The sequence below is a fragment of the Pezoporus flaviventris genome, unplaced genomic scaffold (assembly GCF_033815535.1).
Source record: "Pezoporus flaviventris isolate CSIRO_AGI_PZ_B2104156 unplaced genomic scaffold, CSIRO_AGI_Pfla_v1 ptg000013l, whole genome shotgun sequence".
Classification (NCBI taxonomy): Eukaryota; Metazoa; Chordata; class Aves; order Psittaciformes; family Psittacidae; genus Pezoporus; species Pezoporus flaviventris.
The window spans coordinates 6,980,835-7,002,692 of record NW_026892561.1 but is presented as its reverse complement, the minus strand read 5'-3'; the positions used below and the strand labels follow the sequence as shown (position 1 = coordinate 7,002,692).

The window sequence follows — 21,858 nt, the reverse complement described above, 5'->3', positions numbered from 1 at the left end:
GTTAAAATTTGCATCTTAAGACATCCTGACAGACTCTATCCTGAAATCACGCTATGGGGTTATAATCTCCTTTCAGGGAGTGGTCACACCCTTAACTAACCACAAGTGATGTGAAATAGGTAGCCACAGCCTCAGTATCCTCCCCTGGAGAGTGTGCTGCCGATTCCTTGCTGTGTACACTCGCAGCCCAGATGGTTCAGTGTGGAGCCAGACACAGACAACCCTGAAGCCTGTGGGGACTCTGCTCAGCTCAATTCACAAATCCAAGGTAACCTCCCATGCTCTTCCACAGTGTTTAAGCTTTCTTAATGATTCTGAAGCTGTGAACCAGGGGTAAGGCACAACAGTTTGTGCATTACCAGTAGCCCAGCCATGATACTGCAACAAAAACACTGCTAAAGAAGATGAACTTTCAATTTAATCTGTTCCATCATTTCCACTGTACACACAAAAGAAATCTAAAAGCACACTATGTGAAAGTTCTTGATTTCTTAACCTTCTGCTCATGTGGATTTCATGTCTGGTTTCTCTAAGAAAAGGAATTTATTCATTAATAAGGATACCTGACACCACCCTCTTGCATGCAAAACTATTCTTTTCCTTCACTTACTTGGATTTTTTTCCTCAATATTAAACCAGAGTAACATTTCCTAAAGTTTGTAGCATTTCTCTCTTACCCATTTGGGTTTTTTTAAAGCTAGGATGGGAAGGTTGCAAATTCAGGCTCTTCAAAATGAATCTCCTTTGTAAAGTACTTTCTTAACAGACTCATAGCGCTTTGAGCAAAGATGACAGGAACTAAAATATTTAGCGAAACAAAACCAAGGCAGCAACTGTTGCTTGAATTTGTCATGCCTGTTGCACATAAAACGTGTGGAATAACGCCTTTCAGGGAAGTGCGTGCTGAAAGGAATGCCTTATGGTAAGTATTTCTCAGGTAGCCTTTGCAGATTTTGCCTAATTCAACACAGTAAAGAACACAGCAGCAATCGTAACAGATGTAACAAGTGACTGTGAATATCAGGATAAAAAAGCCAGCATAGTACTGAAATCATGCTCTTAACACAGCAACTACCTTAACTTCAGAGATGGAAGGTAACAATAAATGAGGCTAAAACTTTGATGTTTTCTGGTTAGCTCTTTGCTAATGGCTGTTTTAATGTTTCATAAACTGCTGAGGTACTAAAACTTAATTTCTACCCATTAGTGGGAAACAGCTGAAAGTTTAGAAACACAGATTCCTGAAAGGGAATTTAATTTCACCTCAATTCTGGTTTTATGCAGAACTTCCAGAAGAAATGTTTTTACATACCATTCTCTTTTAGTATTAAAGGGGTACAAGTAGGCATTTTTGGCATCTTTTCTAAAGGTAAGTTTAACCCTTTAACTTATCAAGGCAGCTGTTTTCATTTTATTGAGAGCACTGCATCATCTCAGATTGTTCAGATGTCAATCTATGTAACAGGGATGGCTACTCCTACAGAAAAGTCACCCTGAACCACTTTAAGACTTCAGACTGTATCTTAACCTGGTTATTTTAGACTGGTTTGTGGGGACACAGTGTCAGTGCTCACTGGCACCCTTTCAGTTTTCAACACACTGCGGTCTCTTATGAATAGAAGTGCTATTTGCAACACTTCTGCAGGAGGGTCATTATCCCCGTTTCAGAAATAAAAAGGCAGAGATTACTTGCATCAGGCCTGTGGAACTAGGATTACAGTAGTATTTGCTGGCCATGCTCCTGTGTTTTTATACTGCAAGTCTCCAACAGATTCAAAGAAAAAAAATGTTCAGTTTTAGTGGGGAGGAATTTTTAAGCCCTTTTGTTCAATTGATTGACACTGGTAATACAAGAAGCATTCAAGGCAGCACTGCTTGTTCTGGGGAAATCCCAGCTGCCTACTCTGGTTGTCAGACGAGTATCTGGCATCTTTGCTGACTAAAGGTTCACACAAGACCTTGAAGGGGGGAAGGGACGACTTGCGTTACTGACATATGATACAGATATGCTGTATGATGTGAAGTGAATGCCCTTCTCAGTATCTGCCTATTGAACTTCACATATTTATCCTGCAAAGGTGTCCATACTGTGCTGTGCATTACACAAAAAGGCAAGCTGTCAGTAGCACAAAGGACTCAGTCTAAGGACAGACAAAAGCAAGGGAAAGGAATGGAGTGTAAGATCTATTTGTCAGTGACAGGCCTATGCTTGTTAACTATTGCTTTTTAATGACTGCTTTTACACTCAGCAGTGGCTAAAGCAGGAAAGTACATGCTACTGTAAAGCCTGCAAAGCAGAGAATCATGAAGATGACAAGGCTGTATTTTGGAAGTAAGATCTGCAAAGGAACAAGACAAATGCACAACTAGAAGAAAACCCCAACCCGCTGTTACACTTGAATGAATGTCGTCTATCACAGTCTTGGGTTTTGTTTGTGTTCCTTTTACATATGCTCACAAAAATTTTGAGAAGCAGAGAAGTTATTCAGTGCCACTTTTCTATTTAGCGTCGTGGACTTCCAAGGTCCAAACCAGCATTTTCTATACAAGCTACGGAGCAAGGCATAGGAATGCTGGCCAAAACATGTTATATCATCATTACTGCTGAAACATTACTAGAGTTATACACCAAGGCTCTCTCTGTACTTCAGACCAAAACCAGAGGGAGTCAGTTTCCACCTCAGCACATTACTTCCTTCCAACACCAAAATTAAAACCAGACACTGTAGCTGAAGACACATACACACATGTTAAACTCCTCCAACCTCCTCAGAGGTCACTGCTTGTCCTGTTGTGCTCCTAGAGAAAGAATATGAGGCAGATTGTTCTCCTTCCCCTTCTTTCCTCATACTGAAGAACCACATGGAATCAGTTTACTTATCTATTTACATCAGTTCTTGGTATCTGCACTCCAGTAACACCAAGTCTGTGCATGTCTAGTTATGCAACACTATTTAAAGCATTAGTGTGTTTTTTCATATTTGAGGAAAATTCTAATACATTCAAACACCAATGGCTTTATATTCAAGTAAACCACATTTTTATTTCTTTTAGTGTATCAGATGTGGCAGAACATGCTAAGAATGTACAAGCGACTCATTCTTCATGGGTGCAAAGGTAGGTACCATATACAGAAAGGACCTTATGTTTCAGCTACAGTAGGTGACAGTGACAAGAGTTCCCACCCTATTCCCAAACCCAACCCCTTACCTCTTTGGGAGAGGTGAGGACTGAGCCACTCGCCAGTACCGCTGGTTTGGTTACAGACACTGGACTGGTAAAGGCAGAGTCACGGCTGGAGGAAAGCGAGCCTGGTTTGTGTTCACTTCTGTTGGCTTTCCATGGACTTGGCTATATTGAAGAGAACACAAGATACTGGTCAGTAAAGGGTAAGGCACAAAAAGGGGTTGCTTGCAAGAAATAAAACAAATCAACATTGTCCGTTAAGTGGATATTTCTTTCCCCTCTACAAGAACAGTCTCATCAAATTTACCTTGACAGCAATTATTTGTTCCTCTGTCTTCTTGTTTCCCCCAAATCACACATAGTTCTGCTTCACGGGCACCACCCTCCAGTAAAACACCATTAGACCTCAGAAAATGCAGCACTGCTCTTCATTAAGTGGAAGCACCACCAAGTAAAGCAATGTAATCTTACAGCTACCCACAGATGGGCAGTAAGAATGCCAATTAAATTCACATTTCATATGGAAGCACTGTATGCCACAAAGAAAGGGTTTGCAACACTTGACAGGACCTTCCCCTGTGCGAGGAAGCAGCATTATCAAGGAGTATTTCTGTCCAGGCTGAGAATGCACATTATTTATTTCCTAGGGCTCTGAAAGTGTCCATCATTGCACTGATTTAGCAACTACAAGGAAAAAAGTAATAAAAAAAGGAGGAAAAGCTGCTGGTTCATTAAAGTGCATGAGCACTTGCTGTTTTGCTCTGCATACTCTGCAGTACCCCTTCAAACACACTAGCAATTTGGCTGAAAAACAAAGACTTTGAAAAACAAAGATAAGGTTTTGTTGTTTGGAATGTTATCCTTGAGCCTCTCTTATCAACCAAGGACAAACACTGTGAACTGCTAAGTCTTTTACAAAGAGGATCCTAACAAGAAACTTGTTATCAAATAGCACAGAAATACACCTGTCAGAGCATTAAAACATACTGGCTCTTGTGACCCATCAGACTTTTTAAGCCAGCTTCAATAACTCATGCACAAGTGGGATCCAGTTAAATCTGAGACTGAAAAAACATTCTGCAAGCAATGAGAGCAGAAGCCATTATTGCAGTATGTTCTCACTCTCCACCGGGTTATTTTATTCATTTTTGAATAAACAAATCAGTAGGGGAGGCCATCAGCATTACTCTTCCACTCCAACTTAAAAACAAGAGCAGTCCACATTACTGAATAGATTATTCGGCATTCACAGCACACATTCCAAACATTCCCTTCAAACCTAGAAAATATCCTGATCTGTGCAATATTGGCTGGTACTAAAATTACTGTGACAAAGAAGTTTCTCTCCACAAATCTGATGGCTGTACTGTTTGGCTGCCCAGCTCTTTGTTGCCGATTGTTGTTCTCCCAGCTTCCACAAAGGGGCACTTCAGACAAATTCAAAGACAGACCCTTACTGCTTCCTTAGGGAGGCCACTAGATTCAAGCACAACTAGAGATGAGTATCAAAAGAAATCGTTTGCAGATTATGACCCTCATGGATTTCTTGACTGTGAGCCATCACAATTAGCCCAGAAGGAATGCACCTGTTTCACTGACACCAGTTCTCTTCCTTTCAACACTACTTAGTATAACTTAACAAAAAAACATTTCTCACTCAGTTTGCCTGTGACAGCTTTCCAGTATCACTGTCTTTGTCAAAAGGACATTTTGAGCTCTCTGCTACTTAATGCACTGCAACTCCTGCACAACTTTCTAGAAGTCTCTAGCATAATGCATCCTACCATAGCTGCTTTATGTCTGTACCTTTTAAAAAAGGCATCGTGCACACAGGTTTTCTTGCTAAGGCTATGCTGGTATCCCTTTATTAAGCTTTGCTACACGATCTCCATTCATTAACAGAACTGCTACTGATTACGTCAGCAAACAATTCTTCCCTGCTGCAATCTCCACCACTGAGGAGCAGTATACTGGCCAACAATCACAGCACCATGTCATGCATACACACGTAGTAAGTACATCCTTACAACATGCTTACTTAAAATGACTGATCTCTTGGCCTATAACCTCCTCCACTAGCCAAATAACATTTCATATATTATCAATACTGTAATACTTCAGGTATGAATCTGGGCTTACCAACTGGTTCAGTACAGTAAATACTTAATTAAAAGGAACTTAGGCAGCTACCACTGCATATTGCCACAATCTCTGATTTAAATATAGATTCACAATCTAGAATGCAAATGAGAGCTACCTAACATGTAAAACAAGCTAATAAAAAGAAGCCCTACTATTATTTTTGATTTAAGGTGAACTTCCATACCACCCACAAGGCTGCCTCAGAAGAACAGAGCATATTTACCTAATTCTCTATACAAATTAAAGGGTTTATTCCAACTGCGAGTACTGATTAATGTATTTTTTGTTTAATCAGAAGAAGCAAAACTTCCAAGTCTAATTTCAGAATGCAGTTAGGAAAACCTTCAATAACAGTAACAGTAACAAGACATGTACATAGCTTTCACAACCACATTTCAACCTTTCAATCCCTACACCTGGTACAGCACTAACTTTAAGACCTCACAAGTTATCTTTGCCCTCAAGAGCAGCTAAGCGAGAAAAGCTGTTGGCATTCCTGTTCACTAAAATTCTGTTTACTTTGAAACAATCAAAGAGACAATCAAACAGCCTGCAAAGAAACTGTATTTTTGGCTTTTTGTTTCAAAGACCATTCAAAACATCCAGACTAAAGCCAGGTAAGACTATATACACACATATATCAAACAAGCTGTACAAGCAAAAATAAAAGCCACAGGAGACTCCCTATCCATCACAAGCTGCATCTTGTTTAACTCTTCCAAACAAGTACATTATGGACTGAAAACTATGCAAAGTGAAAAACTCTTTTATTAATAGCCTGTTAAATGGGGTCAGTTTACCCCATCTCACTGAGGAAGAGATCATTTGTCAGAATAAGGGTTTACACAAGATTAGCTGATAATCATTTTATCCATTAGGATTTTTCCTGTAGCTGGCAGAATTTAGCCTGAATTAAGAAAAACTTATCAACAGGAAAGAAGCTCTAAAACTTGCTTTCTCACAAAAAAAGTTGTTAATCTTTCCTATTTTGCCTTTGAAGAGTGTAAGACTAATCTAATCACAGGGAAGATTTTGCTGGAATGCTGCAGCCAGCATTAGTAATTAATAAATTAAATTTCAGAACTCGAAGTATTTTGACACATTTTTAAGATCCACCAAACCAGTAATTTCCTTTAGCTTCTTAAATACTTTTCCTATCAATCCTACAAAGTTTCTAAGGCATCTACACATGTAGGTACTCTGGAATAAAGGGCAAGATAAAGCATAGAACTAAGAAACAAAAGAAAATACTTGGTTTTTTTTTTTCCCAACACTCCTGTATTTCTTTCAGTAAAAGAATTGTAGCACAAATCCCATTACTTTTCCAGGTTGTCTTTGAGGCTCAACTAAACTAGAGCTAAATTGCAGGATGTTACAATCTAATCTGATCTTTGCCTCAATTGTGTTTTAAACACATCAAAGTGCTGTAACCCAAATAAAGATTTTTTTCAAGGTAGTCATGTGAACAATTCAAGCACATCTTAGCACACATTCCACTTCTCCAGCATTGCTTGTTTTGTCTAATTTAGGTAAGGATTTGTCTAATACATGAGACATTCAAACATTTTTATAATCAGAAGTTAATTCTCTGTATGGACAAGACCAAATGGCATTTTAACAGGGAACAACAATTCTAGTAGTAAACAGACCTCTGCTTTGAAAGCCCCTACCCCAGAAACTACTGGATCCCAGCTCCTGCTATTGTTAGGGGACTGATTCACTTGCCAAGGGACAGAGTTCTCCCTTGGTCTGCAGTTCACTAACTTTGCTGGAAACCCCTGTACCTTGGAAGGAGGAGCTGCAGGTTTAGGAACCAGATTTTTGTAGACACTTGGGACAATGGTGGTGGCTTTGTTGCCATTTGCCAGGTGAGAAACAGGTGATGTAAATGCAGCTGAGAAGGCAGCGGCAGGATCCTCTTTTGAAACCTTTTTGATGACCAGCATCTTGGTAGGTTGCTTGGCACTAGGGGGGTTTTCTGTAAGAACAGAACGAGAAAGATTCTGAAATACAGATGTTCAGTTTCGTAACAGCTTCAGAACACTGTTCTGGTTTCTGCCCTCTCAATCTTAGGTTCTACATGTCTGATTCTGAGACTGCTATTAAATGTTCTTTTGTTTCAGCTTTGAGCAAAGATACTGGAAAAAGATGTCAAAGTCCAATCTTTTTCATTTAACCACAACAGCTCCCTTGATGCTGAAGGGAAAAAAACTAAGTGATATCAGCTAACAGCCTTCCACCATACTACAGGAATCAGAGCAGATACTAGCATCTTTTTGAAAAACCATTAACACAGCAAAAATACACTGCATAAGTTATACCTCAAAAGACACAGTGCTTTCAAAAACAGGTAAAAGCCACATAAATGCTGATTGTTATTATTTTTGCAGCTGAACAATAACTATTGAATACAATCCAGTACTGCAGCAAGAAGTGGTTTTGATTTATTTGTACTATTTACTGTATCTAACCCAACTGATGCAGCTACATTCTAACTAGGTATTAACAAACCTGAATTTAATTGCCATAACTCGTACCCTGTTTATTTTTATTTTTCATATATTTGCCTACCAAAAATAAAAAGCAAGCCTGTTCTGAGTTTAAAAAAAAAAAAAAATAAAAAAAAATCAAGTAAATCCAAACCACAGAAGTAGGACAATTTTGTTCTATTTCAAATACAAAGATCACAAGTCAGGAACTGAGGTCTAGTTCAGTCAAATCTACTCTGCCCTTCAAGTGAGGTCTTGAAATTATAAACTTGGAGTAAGCCAGGAAGCAAAGGCAGAACAGTGACTTTACTGCCACCAGTAGTTTTCAATGACAAGCACAGTTTCAAGTAGACAAAAAAGCCAAGAGATTAGTGGATTGTGGGAAGAAAACAACAAAGTTTCACTCAAGTCTTTAAAATAGTTTGGAGTGAAAAAAATACCATGTAAATCATTGGTAACACCTTTCTGCTTCAGCAGAAAATTCTGTACAGCTATGTAAATACCTTTACCTACCCCATACTCCAGAAGGTGTCCCTAAAGGTTTGTTCTGGTTGTTTTGTCTTCCAGCTTCTGGATTCAAAGATGGCTGTAGAAAGACAATGCAAATGAGTGTATCGTTATATTGCACATAACAAAATAATTCATCATTAATACAATATTATGCTTCTAGGAACCCAGAGTACAGGTGAATTTCTCCGAACAGCATCCGAATTAGAAGAGAGTGCTTTGTCACAAGACATCCGAAAATCAAGTTTGTATTCTCCTTGGCTTCTGCTGTATTTTCAACAGAACTATCAGTGGGTTCAAGATAAGCCCTTTAGTCTCCTCCTATACAATTGAGTAGATTCCACCAATCAATAAACACATGAAAGATTTAAGAATTTAATCAGCAGCTCGAGTTATAAAACAGACTCCACATCATCAGTATTTGAAGATTCTAGTCTAATTTCCCAAATATTTTTATATAATAATTACAATTATTAAGCAAATAAAAAACTCCCCACAACACACCACCACCCAGAAGCAACACTAGACTCCTAATGTAAAGGAATAATGAATACATATACAATTACTGACCAAAAAACTACATGTAAATTAACGTTAAGCTTCAGGGTCCGCTTGTCAGGACAATATCGCATGCATACTCGGTGATCTCTGCAGACTTACCTTTAATTCAGTATCAGAATTCAGCTTAGTAGAACAACTAAGGACATGTCCAAGCTCAAAGCAGAGTACAGAAAATCTCAACATTCATTGTCAAGCTTTCCTGATTAGCTACTCCTCTTACCCCATCCCAAATAACTTCAGTTCAAAATAAAGCCATCCTTTTCCTCTTTTTAATGAATTCTTCATATGTTAGTTACTGTGGCAACAGTGTAAGTCTTTAATAATGAGCTTCTGAAATAGTAGGCATTCCTGTTTATAAGAGTTTGGAAAAAATGTGACACCATAGCATAAATTCCTGCTTCAGACCTTGGAAATTCCTCTGTTTCAGTGCTTCATTTTTTAGTTACAGGTCAGTTTTATAGCAGGCGTGCTCATACCACAGGAGAACTTAGGACTAACAAACTATTTTGCAGGCCTTCCAGGAAAAGTCATCAGCCACACAGGCCTAACAGCCACATACTTAGGCACAGTATACATTAGTTTCACCACCTATGCAAAGACAATACATGAGCTCTTTAGCAATGCTTGCTACTAAACAGTACGTGGTCATCTAGAAAAAAAATGGGGGAGGTAACTACAGAAGCAACAGCCCTGCACATGGGGAAAGGCACTTGTCAAGGCACTGAAGAAGAGAATGAAGAAGGATGTGGAAGAAAGATCAAGACCAAGATAGACTATGACAGTGCACAGCTCCAGTCATTACAGTAACTTTATATTTCATCAAGCTTTTGACAGATTAAAGAGGTGGCTTATAGAAATTCTTGAGAAATCAGATTAACTGAAATCCACACACAAGCTTTATCACTGCTCTCCAGGTGTTAACCGCCCCATCATGCACGCTACCACTCCCAGCAGAAGCAGCTGAACAAGAGCATGCAATCACCCCCCAGACACCTCAGTGACAAAACCCAGCACCTTAAATCAAACTGGCTCCTGTGGCAATTTAAGTTTTACAATTTAAGACTCTAGATTTTGGCCTGAAGCAGCTACAGGCATTCATATATTTCATTCCAACTCCTAACTTCCTGATAGAAGTAGTGCCATCAAACTGCCATGACAATTTCAGCTGCAAACAGCTTTCCAGAGATAAATGCTGAACAGGAGAGCAAAAAGCTCAACATGGTGATACAACTATGTTCTTGGTGCACACTCTCACCAAAAACTCTCATTACTGGATGCAGCAGTGGCTTTAGCACTGGAGATAAAGTCAGAAGAACTGCATTAGATAAAGGGACTGAGTTACCAGAACCTTACAGATGATACTGATGTTATTACGAGACTAGAGATAGCAAGAAACAAGATGCAAAAAGCAAAACGGGTGGTCTTCAGGGACAGGGGAATGCATTTAATTGGAAAGAGAAAGCACAAAAGGTGTGTATGTCTCAAAGCAATAACATTAAAGAATGCACATGGTAAGGATGAAAACCGTGAGTCCAAGTACTATTGGTAAAGTTTGGAAAACTGAAGACATTCCGGTAAAATAGAGCCAAGATGTAAGAGCCTATCATACTGATAATACCACGTGAATCAGAATGCTGGATAGGAACATGAATTGGAGATACTGATGGAAGAAATGTCTTGAGAAATCTGAATCCACAAATTGAGATAGAAAACCATCTCTGATCACAAAATACTATTCCAGAAGACTCAAGACAGATGGTTGCAAAGGCCTGAGCATGTCATGAATAAGCTTGGAAAGGTTATCACAAACACCAACATGGACCACAGTGCAGGAGACAGGAACAACATGCAGACTGAAAATAAGCTGAATAGATGTACTTAGGAGAAAAAAAAAAAAAAGGCTTTGTAAGCAGAGCCATGAAGTCAATACAACTGCTCTTCCTGGGCAGACTCAGGTATCACCTTACGGGTTTTGCTGACAATCTGGCTTGTGTGTTACAATACAGTCTTCAGTTCACAATAACCATACGGTTAAAACGTATGTGACAAACCCTATAATCCAACAGGACATCAAGTCCTGAGGACTCTGGGTGCCAATTACCACTGGAATAATCTGTTGTGATCTCAAACATGGAATGGAACGCAACTCCAGATCCCTGCCGCCTATCAATGCTAATAAATGAGAAATGAAAAGCCACTTCTCACAGGTGCTACTTCTAGTGTGAAGCTACAACTTACAAAGTCTTCTTCCTCAAATTGCAACTGCTCTTTATCTTCCTTCTTCTCTTCCCTGGATTCAACAGGCAGCTTTTCTTGAAAGGCGGAACTTTTCCGAGAATGGAAGTTGCCATTCCAGTGGCGATGAACTCCAGTTCCTCCTCCACCACGCTGGTTCACACCATCATGGCCCCGAGAAGGACCATGCCAGCCAGGCTGACTGCCAGAAAGCCCAACATGAGCTCCTTTAGAAACACCAGAATCTACAGAATCATGGCGGAGAAGGGACGGCTGATGCCAGCAGTCTAAACAAAAGAAGAAAAGCATGCAATTAAAAAAGTCAACACAGCATGGAGAATACCGGAGATATCAGGCTGCAGTTCTTGTTGTGAATTCAGTGTTCACTAAGGACCTATTATGCCAAACTTATTAAGCTATTGTGTGATTTTATCAGCAAACAAACCAAGCTACACAATGCACATACAGCTATCACAAAAAACCCTTCAGGCCTGAGCACATGGCATGGGAGAAGAGAACAACACAAATTTCTCATGTGACATTTTGAAAATGTAGAGTTTGGTAAAAACGTTGGTTATATTCTGCACAATTCTTCATTCTGTAGAACATTTCGAAATGCCTGCTCTCAGGCTGCATTCTGAGCCTTCTCACTCACCTCCTGCAGCTCGGAGGGGCCCATTATTGAAAAATCCATCCGAAGAGTTGTGTCTCCTACGGCTCACGCCAAAGCGGCCCTCTCCCCGTGGAAGATGCTCTCCATGTTTCTCAAAGGTGGCTGCAGGGGACTGCAGAAAGTAAAAAGTGGTTTAATAAAGCATTCATTAGGGCATTCCAGGAGCCTGTTGGTCCAACAGCAACATTTCTATTAATTGAAAAACAATTAAAACCAAACCCTCATATTCCTATACTAATTTTCATGTACTAACTTTCAAGCTAAAGGTTTGTTTTAAATGGATCAAAATGATCCTTACATTACTTGTGTGTTCTCATATTTAAGCATGAAGGTGAAAGCCATACTCTTTCTTATTCATCAACATTGCTGATCATGATCTGTTCTGATATTAAAATGTTTGTCTTCTCTGAAATGCACAAGTAACACAAACTGTTGAAGTCGTGGGTCAGCCTAAGGCGTCTCTGGAATCAGTCTCAGAAAGGTGTCTGGCAAATTGCCCTCATTTTAAAGTTGCAAAAAACTAACGAGTATTTTTGAGTTTGCAGCTAGAGCCCCAGGGCTCATCATCAATACAGTACTCAGCAAGTGTCAGATTATCTTCATAAATCAAACCCAAATTATATGCTGAATTCTAAGTAAGTGGCAGCTCGAGTCTTGACTTCACAAAGATTAAGAACCATTTCTTTAATGATTTTCTATGTGGGATCCCACTCAATTCTCAACACAAAGACATGAACTACTTCCACGTCTGAACACAAAGATTGTTCCTCCTCCGAAATAAGATACATTTTTTGAAATGAAGACAACCAACATTATGCCCGTGTTAGTTTCCAAAAGCCTTCTTTATAAACACAAAAGAAGTTAAACATTCTAATTTCAACAAAACTCTGGAGCAATTTTTAAACTGTTATTATTGTCATAGCTGTAAAAGGAGGTAATCTGGATTAATGATACCTTGGTTGACTGTGGTGTTGAGAAGTTAAGCCAGGCAGGAACAAAGTCATGCTGCGCCATTTAGGTCCAGTGTCTCCCTTCAATAAAATGAGGCATCAAACCTCATGGCCAGGATCTGTAAATGAAAAGAACATTCTCCGTCATCTTTTCCAAACTGAAATACTAATACCATTTATTTCCCAAAGCTTGGCCTACGTGAATAGGAGGGGCAAAGTGCTGTATTTTCGTATTACACTTCAGTGCTTTTTTCCCTGCTGACTTTGTTCCTCTGATCAAAACAGGTAAGAACTTAAACATTCCCAGTTATTTCCTGTTTACAATGAGCACACCCATAACATTCGTGATAGGACGGGTGTGAAGGTGGGAAGGAAGTAGATCAACTAGCACATGAAAGCCATACAATGCACAAACGTGTAAAATCAAGACATGACAGAACATGGGGCTCTAATGCACTGCTCAATGTCTCAGTCTACAAGGGGTTAATCACTGCATGTCTTATTCCAGGTGCTGTAAATCAAATAAGACCAAACCAGCGATGCTGGATGCTGAGAGCAGATCAGAGACCTGATAGACAACCATATGCCAGCTCCTGCACCTCCAAATTAAAGTCATATCCAGATCCCCTAACTGTCATGCACAGGGAATATCCCATGCTGAAGCTGCTATTATAGCTAAGAATCCAAATGGTTAGGAAAACAAGGTGTTTGAAGGACCTTAATGGAAGTTCAACTGAAGAGCAGCTGAGGCATCTCAGTGAGCAATCTGAAACTGGACTGCTCTTTCCAACGTGTCATAGCAATTTCCACTGCTCAAAATAATGAAAATTCCATTATTGCTCTGTATAACTGAATTCTGTCTATGGAAGCTTCTCCAGATTACCATTTTGTTTCTTTTTCAACTTTAATTTACCTATGAACAAGTCAACACTACATAACCAAAGCAGTAAGTACACATGGTCACTTACCCTGAGTTTGGCCTCTGCAGTCCAATGTCCTCAGTTTCTGTGCTTTACTGACCTGTGGGCTCCTTCCCTCCCCAGTATGCTCTAAGGCCAGCCTTGAGGCAATAGTGCGTCTCGAAGCAGAGCACGAGAGGCCGCACTTCGTGCCAACTGTGCCCTTCACTCCCTCAACTGCTCATTTTAACTTCTCTTTGCTCTCTCACTATAAAAAGAAAAAAAAAAAAAAAGGAAAAAAAAAAGATACCCTAGAAGGTAATTTATATTGAAAAAAAAGAGCCACGACCACGTTCACCTCATTAAATTTCCTCTGGTCGTGGTAATGCAGAAGTCAGGCTTTACATTACAAAAAGGTTTGTCAAGTGTGCATGACAGTATTCAGAGCAACACCATGGTTAATACTGAACAGATACACCCAAGTCTGCTGGATAATTCATGATCTGCAGCAGATTAGCCTGAACTCTCTGGAAAAGTGACGATGTTGCGTAAAAACTTCTGCCCCAAATGCTGAGATCTAAACAAGAAGCATCTGCCCAAATGCTCTTAAAATATAAACTTCATTTTTATCACATACATCTGCTAAAAAAAGGTATACTATTTTTAAAAAAAGAAAGTTAGGATATACTCTGGTCTTCAGGTAAGTTGGCTAACGCTCCACAGAGCTAAGCACTACTTGATATAAAGCTCAAAAGCAGGCACAAATGTTTTCCTCGTTGTTCACCATTTACATGCTGAAACATAGGTCACATGAACGAAAAAAATGCCAGGTCCAAAAATAATTTCTTCTACTCTATTTCTTGTAGACTGGCTGCTGCTTTTAAAGGGACACAATTATTCCACAAGGGCTTCTTGTTCTACAGTGGAGAGTTCACTTCTGGGTTATAGTCCTCTTCCATCAAAGAGGTGAGACAGGAACTGTAGTCACTATAAAAAACAAACAAACTCCCATCAATATAAGCACCATAAATATGACAAAGTATGACTGGAGAGAAAAACAGAAGGAGAAATTCAGCAACTACAGTGCAAGTGCGCAAAGCTGTTTGATCCTTGCTCAAAACCTGAAATAACCTAATTTTTTTTTTAAAAAGGGTCCCTGAAAAGGGCATTTTTGCTTTTACATGATCACTTCCCAGAGTTGGTTTATAAAAAAGGGTAATACAGACAAGCTGAATCAGAGTAAAGGGAAGAGCAGAGGAACTGCATGTGGCTGATGAAAGGAATTTCACACTTTGTAGCAATTTAAAAACCTGCTGCTAAAATACTAGTAATACTCTAGGCCACAGGTAGGCTTGGCCATTCCACGTGCCTTGTCTCCTCTGTGTGCCCACATCATTCCTCACCTGCTCCAATACAGCCAGACTCCCCTCCCAAGAGGCTCTTGACAGTAATACATCCAGTCTGCCATTAACTCCTCCACAGAAAATACTAGCAACAGAAAAAAAGAAAGTTTTTCTGCTACAGCCTGGTTTTCCTTGAACCATCTTACCTAACCAGAAGCAAACTCCTGAAAACACCAGATTTACTCCTGAAACACCAGAAAAGTTACATTACTGCTTTGATGCCATCAGCGGTTTCTCAGGATCCCTTTAGGTGTGCCTTATTATACCTTTATATTTGATTTATCAGAGTTTGTTTTCTTTGCTTGGGTATGTTTCCATTCTTTGATCAGTTTTGGTAATGCCATTCTTTTTTTAAGACTGTTCTGATTGCGGCTCAATATAAATACACATAAAGAACGCTAAAAGAATCACCACCTTTTCATCCTCTGGGTCACTCCCTTTAATAAACCCCTAATTTTCACATATTCTTTTTCTTTCTGAAACTAGATGTTATTGTGTAGTGGATTTTAGAAGGAGGGAAGCATTTTTGCACACAAGCTGTGAGCCATGACAACATTTCCAGATACAGAGCAACAAGAAGTCACCCTACAACCCCTACAAACTACCAGCCAAGATGAGGCAAAACCAGAGTGAACGTGGCCATCCACACACAATACTGACCTGGGAACTTTCTTAGCATCCCATACCACAAGCTAGTAAGCATCATACACTGCAAACAACAAAAGCACTAATTTATCAAGGCCTGTTTTTATATGAAAGGGTAATTTTTCAGTGTGAATAGGGACATACTGGAACATCCAGCCTCTGAGGAAAGGCGGCTTAAGGAGAGACCTTACCACTACATGGCTACAAAGATGATGGAGACTTTTTTTACAAGGAGTTACATGGAAAACATGAGGGGCAATGGTTCAAGTTACTCCCAGGGAGATCCCAGTTGGACACAAAAGGAAAATTTTTCACAATGAGAACCATCAGCCATTTGGAATGATCTTCCCAGGGAAGTGGTTGACCCTCCAGCACTGGATACTCCTAAGATTCAGCTTGACAGGGTATTGGGCCATCTTTTCTAGACTGTGCTTTTGACAGGAAAGGCTGGACCAGATGGTACTTAAGGACCCCTACCAATCTGGTATTCTATGATTCTGTGATCTACTGCAGACAGAACAGTCTTCCCATCACACTGAACTTAGCACAGGCACAGAACTCCTTCAGATATGGCATTCTTAGGCTGCTACCAAATGTTTGAGTAGTAAGTAGATGATGAAACTGGGAAAAAGTCAATGCAGTTGACCATATTTAAACAAGATTCATTACCTTCTGAATAAATATGCTTTTCAGAACAAACTGTATAGCAATTAAGCCATGTCAAACTATTGTCAGAATTCATACAATTTAAGAAGTCGATTTAATGAACCATAAGAACAATTCACAGTGATACGAAAAATGGACCTAAACAGAGCCAAGCACACACAGAACTGTTCTCTGGATTTAAGGGTATCTAAATAAATGAATGTCAGAGAATTACTGTTCTGAAGGAGGAACTAGGTCTGAGTACAATGCACAAATAAAACCATCACAAAAATGTAATACTCAGGTTCCACTTCACAAAAAGGTTCCCAATATCTTTGGAAAAAGGTTTGCAAAACATGTGATGGTGCAAGACATCATCTTCTATTTCAGCACAATCAAAACCCAGGTGAAACTCTTTGCGAAACTCCAACCATCAATTTAGAAAAGATATCGCAGAAGATTCAGGTCTCCTAACTTGCTATTTGGATATCACTGCTAGTATCAGTGACCAGGATAGTTCATCAGGGAGCAGTGTCTAACATACACGTAAATGGTCCAGTGCGGTTTCCAGACATGACATTTTGGACTAATGTCCAAGTCTTGCAAACATCATGCTTGAACAGTTAGCATGAATTAGGCACTGGTGATCAGAAAACTTTATACTTGTTAAAGGAACAACCTCCGCATCAACTCAAACCTTCTAAGCACGTATTTTGACACTTCTGTAACCTTTATTCTGAAACAATCTCATCTGTGGGTGTCACAGCGGCTGAGAGGTTCTGCACTGAGGTTGCAGTAAATTAAAGCAAGATACCTAAATTAATATCCACACACTTACCCTCAGGTAGTGCACAGAAGGCACACTTCAGCTAGTAGACTCAAAGCAGACTTATGTCTTGAGCCCTTTCAAAGCTGTGTTTCCTGGCATGAGCAAGGTACTGAATGCTATATGCCAATGCACTATATGCCAACACAGCCTGTAGCTGTCTCCATATTTCGGTAGGCACATATCCTGCTCTTCAGCCTTCTGTGCACACACTATCACAAAAAGAACAAGGTATGTGACATTAAAATGCAGTATTTTTTCTGTTACGTGAAACACTGAAATTACACTACTACTGAAGCACTTCAGAATTCAGGCTTAGCCCACATGCTCAACTTTACAGCCTCCTCACAAACACACCCTGAATCCTGTCCAACACAACACCTTCAACCTACCTAAGACCACTTTCATAACCTACCATACTCCTGACAACAGTAGTATCACAAAATCATAATGGGCAAGAGTCAAAGCCTCTCAATTACCTCCTCCGACAGCAACCTACAGTAAGTTCTTAGGAAAAAAAGAGCATGAACAAAAGTGAACAGCATTGGGGCTCTCAGGATACTTTCTTAGACTTAAGCCAGGATCTGTATGACTGCTTATTAGCAGTCAGTGCTTCTACATAAATCTGTTCAATTCCTTTGTATTTAGACACATGCAGAGGGGTTGGTGCTAGATGATCTTAAGGTCCTTTCCAACCCTAACTATTCTATGATTCTATGACTTATACATTTTTGCATCCCAAATGAGAGGGCACAGTTTACTTGTGCTTTGTGTAAAAGTCAATTTGTGGTTATAAAAATGTCAGCCTCAATTTAATCAAATATTTTCTTGTGCCCAACAACATTCAAGTCATTTTGTTTTTACAATACTCATGGTTGTATACATGATATATGTACTCATTGAGTCATCCCTCTTCCAGGCTAAATCAGACTATTTTGTGGAAGCTTTCTGAACTATCCTTATGAGTCTTTACAGTACGTTTTAGATAAAACACCACCAAATCTGCATAAAGTGTTTAAGATTTGGGAGAATAACCAATTTATACAGTGGCAAAACTGTGCAATTTTTAACCTTGCTTCTTAATATTTAACATAGTTTCTTGTTTGTTTTGTTATTACTACACAGAACCGAAATGGCCTTTGCCAACTACTCAATAATGAATAGAACAAAGAGATTCCTCAAAATACAGATGGGTGCCTGCTTTTCTCTGGTCACACACATAAACACATGTGTGCAAATACACTCATGCATTCCCTGAAGGCAAAGTTCCCAATTCTTCTCATGTTGCATTTATAGTTCAGTCAAACTGGTCTCTGCTTCATTATGGAAAACAGCAAGGACAAAGATCATTTCCAGTAGCCACTCCCGATTCCAGGAAAAAAAGGCAAATGAAAATGCTTGTCAATGCAAATTTAATTCATTTTCTCTCTCCTTTTAAATGGATTCAAGTTTGAATTATTTCTGGAAATACAATTCAGAAAAAGAGAAAATAATAATAGTATCACTAAATGAGATGCTCTATAAAGGCATCCTTTCAGACACCTCCTTTCAGAACAATGAAATCTGCATTAATGAGCTTTGTTGAAGAAAAAAAGGTTGTCTGTCACTACCCTCAAAACATTCTTTCACTGATCAAAATTAAGAAGTCTTTAGAGAGTAATATAAGCACGTAAAAAGTTAAAACTCTGTATTAGCACTTGGGTTCCACTTGCTAACAGTAATTAACCTTTAAAGAAAATAATTTCAATTATCAAGTTTTCCATGTTGCATTAAAAATGTTTTAACTGTTATTTCAGAGCAACCTCTTTTTTGTAATTTTTTGTTGTTACAAAAAGTACTTTTTTCCCCTTAAGCAAGTGCTTAAGTTTCATATCTAAATATCACTCACCATGCCATTCAACATGCAAGAAGTGATACTTATCACAAAACAAGTTAAAGTTGTCAGGTAATCTTTTATATTGCCAGATTTCATTGTGCATTCATCTAAACAAACATTAGAAACTGACATGAGAATGGAAGGAACATACAATCATATTCAATTTAAAGAAGAGACACAGACCACAGTAAGGAAACATATGTAGTCCAAGAAAAAAATCCCCATTCTTCCATATACCATTCATAAAGAGTTCTGGCTGTGTTGCAATTGAATACAGTTGCTCAGTTGTTTTAATCTTTCTCTTAACTTTCATTTCTACTCTAAACCATGAGTTTCTAAAGCCTGGATTCTCAAGTTGAGGTATCCAGATGTGCCTGGCACTAGGAACCAAGGAGATATTCAATATATATGTATCAAATACTTATACTATTATACTATAGTATAGGTATATGCTGACCAAAATGTGACCAGAGACAAGCTAATCAAAAGCCACTGGGCTATGAAATGACTCCTTAGAAACAGATCAAGATGTTTCAAAAGTCCTAAGAAAGCACACAGACGAGCCTTATAACCAGTACATTTTTCCTACTACCTTCTCTTCCATCTTCTGCCTTGGTCTACAGACTGGAAAAGCCCAATAGGAAGCAAAATCTGCCCTGAGTTACAAGATCGCCGGCCACACTGTGCTGTTCCAGCACACCAGCTTTCAGGGAATACCCAGAACCAGGGCTTCTAACCTTTGCACACATTACATACTGCAGTGCACATTTCTGAACCAGTCAGGTTTTACTGCATGCTTTTTCTGCTTCACCATACCCTGCAAGCCTCCTCAGGTCCCTTCAATCCTGCTGTCTACCTAGAATCCTGTTAATTACGGCTGCTAGCTCCATGTCTCCTCCCCTGCAACAGCAAATCACAAAGATGCGGAAGCTCTAGCAGAAAACCATCAAAAAAGTAAACTTGTACCCTTCATTATATATTTATCAATCCAGATACCAGCAGCTATAAAAGGTCACAAGGACAACATCTGTCTATCCCTGCCACAATTTCAGTTCACTTCGCTGCATTTCCATGTATGACTCTGAATAGAACATGTTTACTTAAAAAAAAAAAAAAAAAATTGTTTTTCTAGCTGGCCAAGTCAATTGGGATTCCAATAATATTCCTAAAGATCAGATGTCAGCTGGGTTGCAAAAGCATTCAGAAAAATTAGTGAACAATTTAATGGATGCATAAGGCAGAACAGAATTTACTTCCCTCATCAGTTTTCTTTCTGTGAAGCTCTTCTAAAGTTATTTAATCAAGCAGATATGCCTAAGCATACACAACAGACCTTTTCACTTAGCTACTCTTCAGAGTAGATAGAGTTGCCATTTAATAGGTGTATGGTAGTTTATGATAAAGAATTAACACCATATATATTTACTAAAATATGACCTTTTTCTCACACCTTTTGATTCATCCAACACATTCACAGAAACAGGGAGTCACAGTCTGGAGCACAACCTAGGAAGAGTCAAAAGCACACTACAAATTTCCTTAAGGATAGCAAAAAGCCACACATGAAAACTCATTATCCTGTTTTCCAAAAAAGCAGAATGCTGCTTGGCCTTACTATTATTAGAAACATTTTACTGAATAAGATAATCATATTTGGGTGCACAGCCCTGTTAAAACAATGTAATTATAAACCCTGCTTTAACCTTGAATGCATTATTAGGCCTTACTATAAAAGACACAAGTGCAGCTTTACTAGCTTAATAGCTGTCATAACCGGTAAGCTACTTCATCTCAAGTTGAAATCATTTATTTGCAGTTCACCTACATAAAATATCTTACAAAACAAACTTACTCCTATTTTGCTTTCAGCTTCCATTAGTACAATTGTCTAGACACACCTTCAGCCTGTCTACATTGAAATATGGCTACCTTTTGAGAGGACAAATGTAGCTGTTCCAGAACGGCACGTACAACTGGTAGTGCTCACACACCTGAGGTATTGTGCACCAGAATAACTACCACATAGATCTGCCACCATTATTTGTTTCTTTCCATTATATCACACAGCCAGACCCCCAAAAGGGTTACTCGAATAAAAAGGACACTTTTGCCAATTAAAAATACTGCAGAAAACATTGTTTAAATTGTATGTGCAGCTAAAAATGCAAAGCATCACTCACATCAGCTTTTCTAACGTTCTGGAAACACGAACCCATTAAAACACTAAATGATGGATTAAAATGTTAATCATGTACCAAACCAAATCTCCCCAGATACAGATATTAAAAGTTCTTGTGAAAACCAGCTATTACTGACAGATTAACACCTTGTTTTTCAAGTTTAAAGCAAACAAATCTGTCTTGCAGAATCATCAAAACTGTTTTGTGTTCTAGAAACAACACTGCAAATCTATATATTCCAAGATGAAAACGTGCCAGCAGCTTGTCTATACAAAAGTTTTTCCAGGCTGGGGGTGGGGAAATTCATATTAACTGTTATGTATCTGATCACTTTTGCAAACCAGATGAATAACTTGAACAAACTGAAAATAAGTTAAGAAAGGACCATATACGTAACAAAGGCATGTCTACACCCTAAACCCATTTTCTCTAGCGTCTCACAGAACACTCCTTCACAAACAACCTTGCCATTTACCTACTTATTTTTCACTTCTCTAAGGTCACACTGACCAAATCTTACCTCCTTCAAAATTTCTGGAACAAACACATGCACACAGCCATGTAGGTTGCAAAGCCCAGTCTTGTGAATACACACTGAGATCAGAGTATTTTTCTTAACAGCAATTACATACAAGGGCATA

At 39.0% G+C, this 21,858-nt stretch overlaps 1 protein-coding gene across 3 annotated transcripts in view; it reads right to left on the bottom strand.

Moving 5' to 3' along the window:
* The window catches only part of GPBP1L1 (GC-rich promoter binding protein 1 like 1), a 33,702-nt gene that overhangs the window by 3,296 nt on the left and 8,548 nt on the right, over positions 1–21,858 (bottom strand). For 2 of the 3 annotated variants that reach the window (XM_061451379.1, XM_061451380.1), the window contains 7 exons: positions 13,712–14,629; positions 12,748–12,862; positions 11,776–11,905; positions 11,124–11,407; positions 8,331–8,403; positions 7,113–7,306; positions 3,211–3,351 (listed from right to left, as the gene is read on the bottom strand). In XM_061451379.1, coding sequence (XP_061307363.1) covers positions 3,211–3,351; positions 7,113–7,306; positions 8,331–8,403; positions 11,124–11,407; positions 11,776–11,905; positions 12,748–12,807 — 882 coding nt within the window. In that variant the 5' untranslated portion in view covers positions 12,808–12,862; positions 13,712–14,629. The remainder of the gene's footprint in view (positions 1–3,210; positions 3,352–7,112; positions 7,307–8,330; positions 8,404–11,123; positions 11,408–11,775; positions 11,906–12,747; positions 12,863–13,711; positions 14,630–21,858) is intronic. The other variant, XM_061451381.1, reaches the window with a different exon arrangement.